The 16,129-nt window shown below is 37.2% G+C and overlaps 1 protein-coding gene across 1 annotated transcript in view; it reads left to right on the top strand.

Annotated features, from left to right (window-relative positions):
- The window catches only part of THSD7B (thrombospondin type 1 domain containing 7B), a 550,701-nt gene that overhangs the window by 468,231 nt on the left and 66,341 nt on the right, over positions 1 to 16,129 (top strand). Inside the window, exons 16-17 of the mRNA XM_060687945.2 lie at positions 13,696 to 13,829; positions 14,779 to 14,932. Of these exons, the coding sequence (XP_060543928.2) occupies positions 13,696 to 13,829; positions 14,779 to 14,932 (288 nt within the window). The remainder of the gene's footprint in view (positions 1 to 13,695; positions 13,830 to 14,778; positions 14,933 to 16,129) is intronic.

The following is a 16,129-nucleotide window of genomic DNA, read 5'->3' on the forward strand; positions in this document are numbered from 1 at the left end:
AAAATGAATTCTTACCTCATAAAGTTATGTGTCCAGGCCATGAGAAAAACACCACGCAGTGTATCAGGGGTGAAATCCAAAATTTTTCCCTACCAGTTCTGTGGGCGTGGCTTGACGGGCATGGCAGGGGAAGGATACTGCAAAATCTCCATTCCCACCCCACTCCAGGGGAAGGATACTGCAAAATCTCCATTCCCTCCCCATTCTGGGGCTAGCCAGAGGTGGTATTTGTCGGTTCTCCGAACTACTTAAAATTTCTGCTACCGGTTCTCCAGAACCTGTTAGAACCTGCTGGATTTCACCCCTGCAGTGAACTTGTTAAATGTCCTTCAAGACCAAGGACTTGCCTTTTTTAAAAAAATATGATTGAAATTGAGTAGAAGTACAGGTAGTCCTTACAACAGTTCATTTAGTAACCATTCAAAGTTATAACGGCACCGATAAAAGTGACTTATGACAATTTTTTCACACTTATGACCTTTGTAGCATCCCCATGGTCATGTGATCAAAATTGGCAACTGGTTCATACTTATGACTGTTGCTGTGTCCCAAGGACATGTGATCACCTTTTGCGACCTTTTGACAAGCAAAGTCAATGGGGAATTCAGATTCACTTAACAACCGGGTTACTAACTTATCAATTGCAGTGATTCACTTAACAACTATGGCAAGAAAGGTCATAAAATGAGGTAAAACTCACTTAACAAATGTCTCACTTAACAGCAAAACTTTTGGGCTCATTTGTGGTCGTAAGTCGAGGACTACATGTATTGTTTAGATTTGAAATGAAATCAATTGAGCACTCTAGGATAGAATCTACTTGGCAAAGTATAGAGTGATAGCTTATCCAATGGACATCTGAATTCTACAGTCCATCAGTGCCTACTTAATACACTCCTTTCTTACTGAATTTAAAACTACTGCTTTGAATTATGATCATATAAATCAGGTATGAGTACAGAACCTCAGAATGAACAGAAACTCTAAAATCTAATCTAAGTTCACTAACTACTAGTGAACTAGATTTCTTTCTGGCTGCTTCTGCATTCTCATAATTTGCTTCTGATGAATATTTTGTCCAGAGATCTTTATTTAAAAACTATAGCACATAAACAATGTGGTAAAGCAGAACTAAAATTGCTCATCTGAAAGCTAGGGCAATCTCTTTGAAAAACCAAAAAACGCCTCCTTCTAAAACTAAATGGTATGGACTGTAGCAGAACACCTCTATAAAAAAAATCTATAGTAAGTACTACCCATTAAAATATCCTTTCCCCTCCCAAGTGTTCTTTGCCTGGATTCTGGTGATAAGTACATGGGATCACTTTCAGTTGCAAGTTTGGCTATTCAAAATTCTATTACCACATTAATCATCTTCATTCCGGGCTTCTATAAGAGATATTTCAGTAATTGGCAAACTTCCCATAACTTAATTTAGAACAAGTTCAATATTTATTCGCTTCCTTGGCATGCTTTCCTGAAAACGGTTGACTTTGTTTGGAGTTGTCTTTTGGCTTAGAATATTGGTGCGTTAATGATGATGACTTGGATGTAACCCATTGCATTATTAGGTTGGAACTATAGCTGATGCCAGCAATTTAATGTGAATTTCAATGTTGTGTTTCATTTTTATAGCCATCTTGATAACCTTAATGGATGGGGGGATGGGTTTAAAAATTAAATATTTAAATAGTCTATCTCTATTTATGCCTTCCAGTCTGTCTAGACTTGATACCATGGATGATATTATGGTATATGTAGATACCATAACTACATGGATGAGTCTACACCAGTGGTGGATTGCCCCCAGTTTGGACCTGTTCGCAAGAACTGGTAGTAAAATTGGCAGGAGGCTCCGCCCACTGACTCGGACATCATCAAAGGTGATCTGCACATGCGCAGAAGAGCACGCGCATGGGTGCAATGCGAACCAGTAGAGTAGAACCCACCCCTGGTCTACACAATTTTCTCGGCAACGTTTTCAGAGGTTTGAGAAGTGGTTTGCTATTGTTTTCCTAAGGCTGAGAAAGAATGCTTGAAAAAAGGCCACCCTGCTGGCTTATAACTAAGGCAGGACTAGAACTCACAGTATCCTCATTTCTAGCCTTGTGCTATTATACCTATTATACCAAACTGTCTTTTGATATACTAAATATTATATTAAAACATATGCAAGTTTTTTTGAAAATTTGTCTGCCTCTGCTCCTCACAAGAAATATGTCAATGAAGAGACATTGTCAGACATGAATGGAGGACAAGAACTATTTAGGCAGTTTTTAACTGCCAATATTTAATTAGATAGAACATAAATACAGCTATATTGGATCAAGTCAAGACCTATCTTAATTGTTTGGTTCTGGTAGAGGCCAATCACTATGAGTCGGAATCAAGAGAAGATTCAGATGTATCCTTCTTCTATTATTGTTATAACGAGCTGATTCAGATTGTAATTATGTACAAGTAATTATGAGGATGCCACATTTCACCCATGTGATGCCAATATCAGTGGCTTCTGACTATAATTCAAGGTGCTGATTATGACCTAGAAAGCCCTTCATGTATTAGAGTAGATACTGCCTTTCTCTGATCTGGCAAAGTTGGGTCACTCCTGGTCCTGTCATTAGAGCAATATTATCTTATGGAAATTGGGAATAGGTTTCTCTGTTGTTCTGCCCTCTGGAACAGGATCACCAACTCTTGAAGATCTGATTCCATCCCCACCCCCACCCCAGCAGATTTCAAAGACTGAAATTAGCTTTTCAAGACAGACCAGACTAGAAAATCAAAATTATGAATGCAAATACTATGTTTCTTATAAGGTTACGGTAACAAAACCTTGCAATTCCCTCTTTATTTTTGTGAGAACTAGGGAGAGTCCTGCCTGAGACACTTTTTCAAATTACATGTCTTGTCTCAGATTTAGATTTCGTTTATGTGTCCATTGTCTTGGTTGCAGCTCTTCTTCCTGTTCCTCAAGGTTATTCCTTCCACCTATTACAGTATCTTCTATACTGTTTTTACAACTGGCTGTGTTAGTCTTCCCATATAAGTGTTCAGTCCTTCTATTGTCACTTGATTGTAGTCCTCATTATTGTATTTCCTAAAATAATGAAAGCTGTCATGCAGTTGAGACAGTTTAGAAGGCTGGTTAAATAAACGTTTCAGAAAATAGTTTCCACGCTGGTAAATAGAGAGAGCCTGCCTATAGCCTGGAGCTAATATTGTGTCTCTCAAGTTTAGAGGGTTTGAACCCCAGATCACTTTCACTACCTTCTTCTGCACTTTTCCCAGTTGTACTACATCCTTTTTTAGATGTGGTGACGGACAATATTCCCAAGGCACACATATAGTTGTTTTCATAAAGGCATTAAAGTGTTGCCAGATTTATTTTCAGTCTTTTTCCTAAAGATCCATAGCTTGGAATTTTACTTTTTCCACAGCTGCCAGACTTTCAGTTGATAACTCTATTATGCTATCCATCATGACGCTAGTTATGGTCATAGTTATAGATAGCTCAGACCTCATCAATTTACATGCACCTAAAATCATTATTGTTATTTGTCCCAGTGTATATTACTTCACTTTTAGCTAAATTGAATCACATTTACTGCTTAGTTGACCAATCACTTAGTTTAAATGGATTCTTCTAGACTAGAGCAACTCACAGGGATCTTTGATTTTTACTCTCCTAAAAGTTTTGCATCATTTGCAAAGTTGTCTATTGCACTGCATATCTCTAAGTTACACATGACTGCCATTTTGAAAGCCTTCTCTTTGTACGTTCAGACCTTCAGCTAAATATCTCTGATTTCATGTATTACTAAAAGTCTCCTGTCTAATTGTCTATTTGGAATGTCATAGGATAGCATGTTTTGAATCAAAGTACCTCCAATAGACAAATTTAAAAATTCATACAAAATCCAGAACTCATCGCTCAATGTGTAATTGAAATTTCAAGGTTTTTCACTACGTTTGCATTTGTAAACTTGTGGCCACTGCAACGTCACTCCAGTGAGCCACAGTCATGTGATCGTGATTTCCAGCTACACTTCCCCAAAACCCCATAGGTTGCTTAGCATTAGGGAAAATGGGAGAGATATATATCTCGATCCTCTTTCCTGCCTCCGTCTTGCCCCTGTGCCCAGTCAATTGGCATCAAGGTCCAATGGATGAGCGGTGATTGGCAGTTTTGGTCCTGAGGCTGAAATTTAAAATATTTTAGCAGCAATGGGTGGCAAGGAAAGGACAAGGGAGCAACACAGATGCCTGCTAGCAAGGTAGGTGGCCTGGGGGCTGCTGGAGGGAGGGGTGCCTTCAGGACATAACAGGTTGTGGAGCAGGGGTGTAGTTTTCATTGTGGTCAATGATTCCCTTTATTCCCTGAAAGAATGAAAAGTGGCAGACAATTCCATGTTGGGGGTGGGGAGGAGGAGGATGCTTCACCAAGGCTGTGCTGAGGGTTGTGAGGGGAAGGGAAATGGTGCCAACCTATATTATATGAGGAAAGAAAGATGACTCAGTGGATCATGGGTTGTCTAGTTCTTACACAAGCATTGCATGCAGAGACTTTTGACTGTTGGCATGCACCTGAATTCTGGAATGTCCTCCTCAGGGATTATGACTAATGCATACTTATAACCTGGTGGCAGACTGATAGCTTGATAGGTTTATGTTATCATTGTTTTTGTTTTCTTCCTTTCTATCTGTAAATTTTTAAGAAGAATACTAGTTGATTATACTGTCTTTAAATAATGTTCATTGAGTAGTATGCTATTTTGGAATCGGTTGGATGAATGACAGGTTGGAGTTATTTGCTCTGAAAGAACAAATAACAGCAAAATAGAAAAGTTCCAAGGAACAATAAAGATAATTGTCTCAAAGAGATGCTTCCTTACATAGAGGTGATATGCTTCTGGGTAGAATTCAGTGAACACCAGTCTCCCTAATTAGGGTATATTGCCTTCCCTGGGCAGCCTTGCCCTACAGTAGACTCTTTGACCCAAATTAGAATCCTGTGATATGTACTCTGCACTACAAAGACTAACATTGCTGTTCTGCGTGTTAGAGAAATCAATACTGTGGCCTGGGTTAAAGAAGGAACTGTTTATCATTCCCAGTGTTGCGTTTGAGGCAGGAAACTTACAGCAACAGAAAAGCTTCATGGATGATAATTGATATTCAATCAGTCAGGACCGGTTGACTACAATAGGATTATTGTTCTGAAATTTTCCTTTTCTGAATTTTCTCAGGATGATTTCTTCAAGGTGTTGTAGTAGTTAAAGCATTCAACTAGGAGTGGGGAGACCATGTTCTAGTTCACTCTTAGACAGATAAGCTCACTGGATGTGTGTGGACCAATGCTTCTCTCTGATCCCAAACTACCATACTGGATTCTCGTGTGGAAAAAATAGAAGAGAGTGATGAGTATGCTGCCTTTTGCTCCTGAGCAAACAGGATGAAATGCAAACCAATAAAGAAAGAAACAAACAAAACAGTTTGGAATGTTCTGCCCGTTTCCAAAGTGAAATTAATCCATTTAGGAATTCTCTGGAATGTGTTTTACAATTTATGCATGCACATTTTGTCTTTTCTTCCATATTATTTTATTGTTCCACATTCCAGATTATTTTCTCTGTCCACATGATCACTTAATATGTATCTTGCTGACCATTGCCAGAGAGAGGGAACAGAAAGCCCGATAAACATAAGAATACACATAATTTGGACCCATGTGTGTTTTGTATAGTCTTTTACCAGTATCAAGGTACATCATTGGAAACATATGTAAAGTGAATATTGATGGAATCCTGCATGAAATCATGAAATTTTGTTCTTTGAATTGCTTAGCCTGTTTATTCTTTGTTGCATGGGAGATGAAGTAGGTGAATGAACCTGAAAGCTTTAGGTTCCAGAAACATCTGAATTTGATAAATGTTCCTAGTTAAACCAGTTATAAATGTTTTTAGTAAAACCAGATTCATAGGAAAAGCAATGAACAAATATGAGGAACAGCAAAGGAAGCGACTAGAAAGAAGCCTCTCATCTGTACTCATCATGCACACAAAGCTTTTAACGATTTTTCTGGATGTCACTGGTAAAAACCCATATCTAACAACAGAGTCGCCACAAGGATAATATAAACATGTTCCCCTTTGTATTTGATCTTGTACTCCATTCAGGCATGGCCTTTGAAATCAACTTTTGTGACACTGACTTTCTTAATAGGCAAATCGCGTTCACTGCCACTCATCCGTTGTCTGTGTCCTTGTTTGGTTTATTGCCAACAGAACAAACAGTCCTTTGGTAGGGTTGCTGGTAGAGATTTGTTTCATTTAGTTGATGACTAACACATTTAGTTTTCACTTTTATTGGAGAATGAAGAGAAAGGGCTAACACACTGAAGCATTATTAGTGAATGGGAGACGAATTCAGAAATTAAGGAATCTAGGGTATAAATGCCTAACTTAAAAAAGCTTTATTCCCATATGGTATGAGCCAAATACTTTTTATTTTGTCCTGGCTTTTTATTCATTTATATAAAGGTTTTTGTGCCATCTTTACAGCAGCCAGTCCTTCCTTTCTGTAGGAGAGAAACACTAGGAAGAAATTAATATTTTGCCAGTTTTGATTGTATTTCATGTTCAGAATATAAATGAACAAACTCGCCTCATTTAGAAAACAGCTTGATTTGATCAACCTATTTTAAACTAAGATCAGGGAGTCCTAGAAATTAAAATACACTGTTTGACAGTGAGGAAGAAAAGTAACAATTCCTTCTACAAACCAAAAATAAAATCAGTTTCCAACCTGCTATGAAAACAATGGCTGAATCAGTGATTTTTTTTTCCTCCTCTTTGTCCTCTTTTTGTTAAATGTATATCCCACTTTTAAGGAGGGTGCAGAAGCAATTAAAAAGCATAAAAACACAGCAGAATAAAAGTGCTTATGAAAGGTAAAAAGTATAAAAACAAAAATCTAAAATAAATCTAAAAGGGGTAGGCGCCATGAACAGAAATAGGGCAACATGGCATGAAATTTATCATAATACCCTGCAGTATAATGACTCATTAAAACTGGTTTATGGCTCAAGTCATCTTCTAATAAATCTGGCAACGATGTTTGTTGTGGTAGGGTTGATATCTGAGAATATCAGAAGGTGTAGAATTGGCTTGTATGTCCTTAATATTTATGCAATAAAGGTAAGATGAGGCTACAATATCTCTGTAGTAATACATACACTGGAGAAGTGCATGTTTAGTACTTTTTATATGTCCAGAGTCATTGGGACATTGTTTTTTTTTATTTATTATTATTATTATTATTATTATTATTATTATTATTATTGATTTTATTGATTTTATTGATTTTATTTTTATATGCCGCCCTTCTCCGGAGACTCAGGGCGGCTTACAATGCGTTTGAATGGGTAGGGGATCTTCTTGTATCAGCCTTCAAGAACAGCTGATGGGAATGACATTGTGCAAAAGTAAAGGCCCTCTGGGGGTTAGGTACTTTGAGATTAGTTAGGTATGACAGAGGAGAGATACTGAGTTCACTGGCAATAATGGATGGGGACCTGGCTAGGTCCAGTTGGTGCTCTGTGTCTGCTATGCACTTTTTAATGAGTGCTTTGGCCTGATCATATTCCATGGTGAGTAGAAGATCTAGATAAAGTAATATGGAATCAAAAGCTGTTTTGAAGTCTATGGAGGTGGATGGAGGTAGTGTTGTGGAAGGAGCATTTTTCAAAGAGATATCGGAGAACTAAGCACTGGTTGATGGTGGTTCATCCTTTCCTAAATCCAGCTTGCTGTTCCTCAAGTATGATTTCTCATTCCAGCCATTCCTGGAGTTTCTATTGTAAAGTGTCTTGCATAAAATTTGCTGATTGTACTATGGAAGCTGATGGGTTTATAATTGGCAGGTTTATCATTTTCCTCTTTTGTGAATATAGGGACAATGACTGTGAGCCCCTAATTTTTGCATAATCAGCCATAGGTGTCAATGCAAGTAAAAAGTAAGGCCAGGGTAGGGTGTGTTTAATAAATATGATTGGCCCAGAATTACCCAGAAAAATTCTATAGTTGAAAGTAGATTTGAATATGGATCACTCCATTCCTGGTCTAAACTTTACTCACTACATCACAGTAGCTCATGCCAAACTTGGTTTTTGGCAAGCACGGTTTTCCAAAATGTAATTTTCAGTAACTACAAAAACAATGGGTTTGTTATGAAGAGAACCATGGAAGCATCATGAAATAGAGAAAACATTTGCTTGACCTGTTCCTCATACATTTGCTAGGCACATCCAATATGTTTGCTAGGCAACACTAGAGTGGTTGCGCATTTGGGAGTCCTGCCAGTGTTCTGGGCTGACATGTGAATCAAGCCATAATGTTAACTGTAATATGGTTTATTTGTTTGGAACACAGCCTGTGAGTTGAAGGCAGGGATTGTGCTTTGTGAACATATATCTAAAATCTAAAATATGACCAGCGCTTTCAGGCTCTGAAAAAAAAAGTATGTGTATAGCTACTACAGTAATAGAATGGCTGGTTTCTTGATGCTTGTCCATCTTCATTTCAGTTTTATTAGCATGACATATCTATCTCTTATGATTACTTGGTTTTGGCTTCTCTTCTGCAGTCTATTTACCTTGTGTCATTTCATTTTAAGGACAGCTCCATCCTTTCCATCTTAATATATTTCTCCTCGTATACTGCAAAAAGACCAGAGTTTGGAAATAAGCCTGTATTGAAACAGTAAATTCAGCTTTATATATTCAAGCTCTAGAGAACAAGTATGAACCTGAAGAAGCCAGGTAGACCTTGGATAGTATGACCTATTTCATGCAGTTCTTTGGTTGATTTTTACAGCAGGTGGAGGAAGCAGCTGCAGAGGTATTTTCATAAGTTTTACCTCAGAAACATGGTTTGGTGAGTTTGAACATAATAATGCATGAAAAGAAAAGGATTAAACAGACCCCCCATTAACAATTCTTATCGATCTCAAACTTTAAACTGTCCACATATATTTTTATGAGAAAAGTAATTTCAATTTTTATAAAACTTTATTAAGTTTCAACATGGAATAAAATATAAGAAAACAGAAAAAGAAAGAAACAGACAAAAGAAAGTCAGAAAAGAAACAAGGTTATGAGGGAAAGGGAAAGGAAAGGAAAGGAAAGGAAAGGAAAGGAAAGGAAAGGAAAGGAAAGGAAAGGAAAGGAAAGGAAAGGAAAGGAAAGGAAGACTTCTGACTTTCATTGGTACAGATTCAAATATAAAATATAGTAATCTCTTACCCTTAAGATTAACTATACTACACAGTATTTCTATCATCATAAGTAGTGCTAATATCAAATCCCAAAATTAAAGTTTCATTTCTTTCATTTTCAAGCAAAACATCCAAAGGTGGTTTTCAAGTAACAAAGAAACAAAGCTAGACAAAGTGTTTTCTTTAATCAAAGTAGTCAGTTTTGCCATGTCTGCCAACTGCATGAACTTCACCATCCTTAACTCCATTGTGGGAATCTGCCACAGAATATTCCATCTCTGTGAATACAAAAGTATCACTGATGTTGTAACACATAAAAACAAACTCCCAATTTTCTTTCAAGCTGTTTCTTGATCAAACCTAAAAGAAAAAAAATGTTTTTAATTATTCTAAGAAGTCTCTCAATTAAAATACATATCTGATCCCTATATTTCATAGCTTCTTTTTTGTATGTCCACCAAAGATAATAAAAAGTACCTTCAGACTGATTGCATTTTCAACATATATTTTTATTTAAATTGCCTTTTAAGTAATAATTTAATGTATATATTTCAATACATTACTCCACATATTCTCCAATTTTTCAAAGATTAGATTAGATTATTACATTTATATCCCAACTTTATTATTTTTATAAATGTCTCAAGGCAAACATACCTAATGCTCCTTCCTCCTCCTATTTTCTCCACAACAACAACCCTGTGAGATAGATTGGGCTGAGAGAAAGTGACTGTCTAAGGCAGGACTAGAACTATCCAAATTCTGGAACAATCTGATTTTTTTTTTATTTATTTTTTTGCCAGTTTACTCATGCAGTCCTTAACATATTCATCTTTCACGTTCCTTTCATTTGGAAAAAACAACCCCAGAATTATATGCAGTGCCTCAGTTTTTCTCTACCTCCTCGATAGGGAGTACTTCCAGAAACCTCTGCAGAGGGTTTCAAAAACATCAGGATGGTGGCTGAGTTTGCCCTGTCCCTGCCTTTTTTATATGCATTTGATGCATATCAAAAAAAGGGCAAGGTGTTTGTTTCACATTTTATGGCTGCAATCTTCACATTTTTGACACACACATCCACATGCACACAAACAAACACACACACAAATGTACACACACAGAGAGACACACGTATATGACTAGTGTCCCTGAGCGCTGCATGATCGGGACCAAGAGCAATAGAATCAAGAATCAAGTATTTATCTTGTTGGCTCAGGAAAAAGGAGGTTTCTGCCAACTCTTTCAAGGCTGGCAAACTCAGGAAACAGAACTACTTGGATTTCTGGAATTCAATTTATTGCTAATAGGGTAAAGTAACAACCACTTGAAAGCCTGCCAAAGAATTAATGGGGTCAATATACACTTCTTGTGATTAACATGTAATTACTTCGAGTCTCCTTCTCACCTTTCCCACCTCGCCTGAACTAAGGAATCTTTTCTTTATTTTCTTTATTTTATTTTATTAGTTTGTCAAACATGTACAAGGTAGCAGGTATAAATATGAACATGGACATGAACGAAGGAAATGAATACAAATAAATGGGGGCAGTAGGACAGGGACAGTAGGCACAATGGTGCACTTATGCACGCCCCCTTCTTTAATGGTCTGACTTCTTCCCATGATGGACTAGCTTCCACTTCCACTTCCATGTTCCCTGTATCTGTTAGACTTCCCGTCACACTATCTCCTTGTCAGACTCACTACCTAGCCAAACAAACAATGTTTGAGCGTAGCATTAGTTTTCTCCATCTGTTCACATGACTCCAAGTGATAATAGGATGACAAATGGATACAAATGTCTGGTAACTGAAAGAGGGCTTTTTCAAAAATGGGGTATAAATTGGGAACCACGATCAAATCATGTGATTAACTAGGAATTTGTACTATAATTTAAAAGCTGCTTGCCATTTCCAGAGCAGGTGGCTGTCCTTCACACAGAACAACAACAAAAAAGTAATAATCATGAAGGTTAAGCAGATCCACTATCCTTACAATCATGTCAAAACTATGCACATCTAGAAGATTAAGAATAAAATCCAGGGAAATTGCATGTCACAGTCTAATGGGAGATGTGAGCACTGGAGCAAACCAACTAGTTTAGTAGAGACAGTCTTTGTCCAAGAACAGATATGATATTCTCCCTGTGGCCATGAGAAGTCTTTGAGTCCCAGATGAAGCATATTAAAAACTCCTCCTTGCCCTGCAATCTTATTGTCACATTTATTCCTAGAGAAAAAAATGCAAATAGTCATTTTGAAAAAGTTATCCTTAGCCAATCTGTATGATGGCCTGGAGCAGGGGTGCTATTCAGCAGGTTCTGACAGGTTCTGGAGAACCGGTAGCAGAAATTTTGAGTAGTTCAGAGAACCAGCAAATACCACCTCTGGCTGGCCCCAGAGTGGGGTGGGAATGGAGATTTTGCAGTGTCCTTCCCCTGCCATGACCACCAAGCCACACCACGCCCACCAAGCCTCACCCACAGAACGTAATAAAAAAAATTGAATTCCATCACTGGCCTGGAGGTCATCCATCCAACTCCTAACATATGAGACTTATTGTAGTAGTAAATGAATCAGATCCAACTGATGCCTGCCTCCCATCCCTAATGTCTCAGGAATGTCCCTTCCAGGGCGAATAAACATCAAGATTATGGTAGGAAAGGGCAAGCAGGAAACTTATAAATGCTTGCATAGCAAAGCATCCTGCTGGCTTTTTATTTTGTTAGCTAGGAGCATAAGTAATATAGAAGTAAGTGTAAGAGGAATTCTTGTGATGCATGGGTGGACCATTTAAGAAATCTATTTATTGTTGAAATACTGCGTTTACTGCTATAATGTGTATTCAAATTTGCTATAATTAGTAGGAGAGATTCTTTCATCCAAATCAAATTGTAAATTCCTCTCAAGTCCAATTTAATGAAAATGCATGCTTTCTGAAAGTGGTTCAGCAGGCTCCCAAAATAAGAGGCAGAAATAGTCAAATCAATATCAGGATTATGTGATTGGATGCCATCTTTCCTCAAGACAATATGTGCATGAAAGAAAACAGTCAAATTCAAGGAAGATCTTCTTTTTCTCCATTACTACATACCTTTCGGCCCTTGGCATCATGGTTGTGGAAATTCTGGAGATCTTGGATAAAGAAATGTTCTCCTCTTACCCAGCCAGGTTTCAATTCTACAAGTCAGGTCAGCTGACTGATCTAAGAAGCAAAAGGTGAGGACAAACCTGACACTTATCAACAGTAACTTGAGGCTAAAGGCTACAGTGATGCACTGCCTATGGTCATGGGAGAGGCTATTATTTTGCTAGAAGACTAGATGGGCATGAGATTGCCAAGCACTTATATCTTAGAATAGGCAGCCCAATAACTTCTGTTGTACTTAATGCCATCTTTCTTTTTCCTATCAGAAACCTACATCGCAACTTCATCACCCCTGTAAATTGACCTAGCCACACCTGCGCTTCCAGACCTTCAAAGTATAGAGATACCATAAACTTTACCCTATGTCCCATCTTCCCACCCATTTTATCCAAATGCTCCATAACATGGCCAGACTATTTCTCAGACCTTCCCAAATGTGACCGAAATTTAGACAGAAATTTCTCATAAGGGAAATTTAGACCATCATAAGAGCCAGTCTAAGGCCAGTCTAAAATTCCTTCAGCTCAACGTACACATTGGGAAAGAAAGGGAGGGCGGAAGGGGAACCTTGAAATGGTGAATGCTGTTTTAAATATGCTCTGCCTAAACAGTTTGATGCAGTGCTGATATTTGAATTTCTGCTGAATTGTTTTGCAACTACTGTATGTATTGTAAGTAGAGTTTGACTGAGAAGCACAATTGTTTGTTTTAGAGATCTATTTTTTTAAAAAAAATTCAAATTAAAAAAATGGTAAAAGGCGAAAGATTTATACGATCTGAAGAGAAACCACAAAAATGGTTTTGTGGAATTGAAATAATTCTTTTAAAAAATAAAGTTGCACTTTTATACTAAAATAAAATTTTAACAGTATATGTGACACAATCAAAAAAGGGGGAAAAGTTTTCTTTTCTTGACAGTGGGTATCATAAAGAAAGGGTTTTTTTGTAAGGTACAATATGTTGTATAATTGTAAAAGGGAGTATCTCATAGATCTTCAGAGGAAATGAAATAGTAATGAAATTCTTGTTTAGATTGTTGGAAATGGTTATTTTTATTCTAAAAGGCTGCCTGCTTATCACATTCCCTTCTAAGTCTATCAGAAATCAATGAATTTAAACATTACACTCTTCTTAGAACAGTGGATAAAATCTAGCACAGTACTCAGCAACCAGTGGAAGATTTTTCTTCTATTTTTGTTCTGCTAAAGTATTCCTCTGGAGAATTTTCACACAAGTGACTGATTATGTATACATTTATATGTTTTCTGTGGAAGGTGTACGAGGCAGTCCCCTGTTACAGTGAGTGCAATCAGTATTCCTGGCGAGTAGAACAGTGGTCTCAATGTGAAATCAGCAGTGCACAAAATTCCCTCCACTGTGGAGAAGGAATACAAATGAGGCAAATCAGGTGAGTGGAAAATAAATTGGTTCATGGATTGATTGATTTGATTTGATTTGATTTGATTTGATTTGATTTGATTTGATTTGATTTGATTTGATTGATTTGATTTCTATAGCTGCCCAGCTCAACCAAATGACTCTGGGCAGCTTACAATTCTAAAATTATGAAACAATTAAAAACAATCTAAAAAACTAAAACAATAAAAAACCTCCACAAAATAAATTTAAAAACAAGCAAGCTAAGAAAATATAACTGCTGTCTCTGGAACGTTTGAGGATATTATTTTCCAGTAACATCTTTATAAAACTGTCTTAATTTTATCACTTGAAGTCTTCTTCAACTATTTATACTGTGTTTTTTTAAAAAAAAAATAAGTAACCAATATTTTGCTATGTGACACTGCTTTTTAAAACACTTTTGAATATAAAGGTGTCTAGAGTAGTCTGTTTCATGTTTCATATTTGCATGAAAATAAAGTTAATCTTTAGTATAAAAATTCTATCACATGGGCTGTAACCATATCTTTGGTTTCATGAATAGCGTTTTACTTAATTGCAGTATTTCTACACAATTTCTACATATTGTTTCAGCTCTCCTCAACAGCACTAGCATGACATAAATATTCAGATATAATCAACTGATTAAATAATTACTAGTTATCCACTGCAATGAATATGTGACATATGTAACAAACATAAAAATATTTCTGAAAAGTAAAAAAAAACAAAACTTAATTGAAAGCCTACTGGAGGTAAGATTGGGAAATGGGGGGGGGAAATCCCAGAAGAAAGCAGTGACAAACCATTTTTATTCTGCTGTCAAGATAATTGCAGAGACTTGTCTAAGAATTCACCAGATGTTGAACTCGATTCGGAGGCTTGACTTTATTTACTGTATTACTTATTTGTTTTTCATTGTGGAATGCCTTGCAGATGATGTTCTTATCATCCTACAGATGTATAAACACCACTGAAGGTGGAGATGGTGAACCTGTACCTCTTGTGCTTTGTAATCAGTCCAAAGTTCCTTTGGAAAAACAGAAATGTATCCTCTATTGTCCTAATGAATGTGTGGTGTCTGAATGGAGTCACTGGAGTCAATGCCCAGAGGTACTTTAGTTCTGCCATAGTTCAATTTTGAAATATTAACAGGATCACCCATGACATGCTTAGATCCATAATGCCATAAAAAGAAGGGACTAAGAAATATATATTTTCCTGGAACCCAATATTGTTGCTAAACAGAATGATAGTAAGCTCTTTCTCTAGTGAAGCAATGTATGATATTGTTCTTTGATAAATATGTGTTTCTTAGATTATCATTTATAGCACCAGTATTGAAATTTGCTTTACACCCTTGAAGAGCATCGCAGCTCTTCCTAGCAATTTAGCTACAGTGGCTCAAAATGAGGGGAGCAGGTAATTATGAGTGTCTATCAATCTGCACATGTTAAGCCTCTTCTCCGTGAGCTGGATCAGTTGCCAGTAGGCTTCCAGGTTCAGTTCAAGGTGGTTTCAGTTACCTTTATAAAGCTGTTCATGGAATGGGATCAGGTTACCTGAGGAAGCACCTTTCCCTCATTCTGTCTATCCATCTCATTGGTTCCAGCAGAAGAGGCATGCTATGGGTCCCATCTTCTAAAGGATGCCATTCTAGAGGACCCAGGAAGTGAGCCTTTTCTGTCATAGTGCCTGCTGGTTGGAACATCATCCCTCTGAACAAGTGGTTGTATCATGGGCATGGGGTTCAGAACATGTGGTAGAATAACATGCGATAGTTCTGTTGCAAAGAGTTTGTGATTTGATCCCGGCTACCAATTTCATATATAGCATTGTGGTGGTTTTTTTATGTTGCTTTTCCAGTGTTGCTAGCTGCCCAGAGTCATCATAATGAGATGGTGACCATATGAATTTCCACCCATCTTATTTGATTGCTATAGTGATCTTCTATTTTCAGTGTTTATATACAGTAACTATACAGTAAATGAATAAGCTGAGTACCAAGCTCTTTCTGAAGATTCAGTGGCAGCAATGTTTAAACCAAATGCCTTTTCTTGTAACATGTCCAAAACCCCAATTGCATGAAAATATTTGAGGCATTTCCTGAGCCTGGTAATTCCCAAGGTGTCAAACTCCCAAATGTAAGCAATGTATGAGATGATAAAGAGATTTCTCTATTATGAATGCCCATGTGTTTTCTCTCTGTAAAATATCCTCAATAGATGCTACTAATAATTGACAGCCAAAATCCCCGTGAATGCCTCCTGAAATTCATAATTGATCCTGATCTTAAGATTTAATGTGAAG

This window comes from Pantherophis guttatus, chromosome 1 (genome assembly GCF_059756535.1).
Source record: "Pantherophis guttatus breed Tessera chromosome 1, ASM5975653v1, whole genome shotgun sequence".
Lineage (NCBI taxonomy): Eukaryota > Metazoa > Chordata > Lepidosauria > Squamata > Colubridae > Pantherophis > Pantherophis guttatus.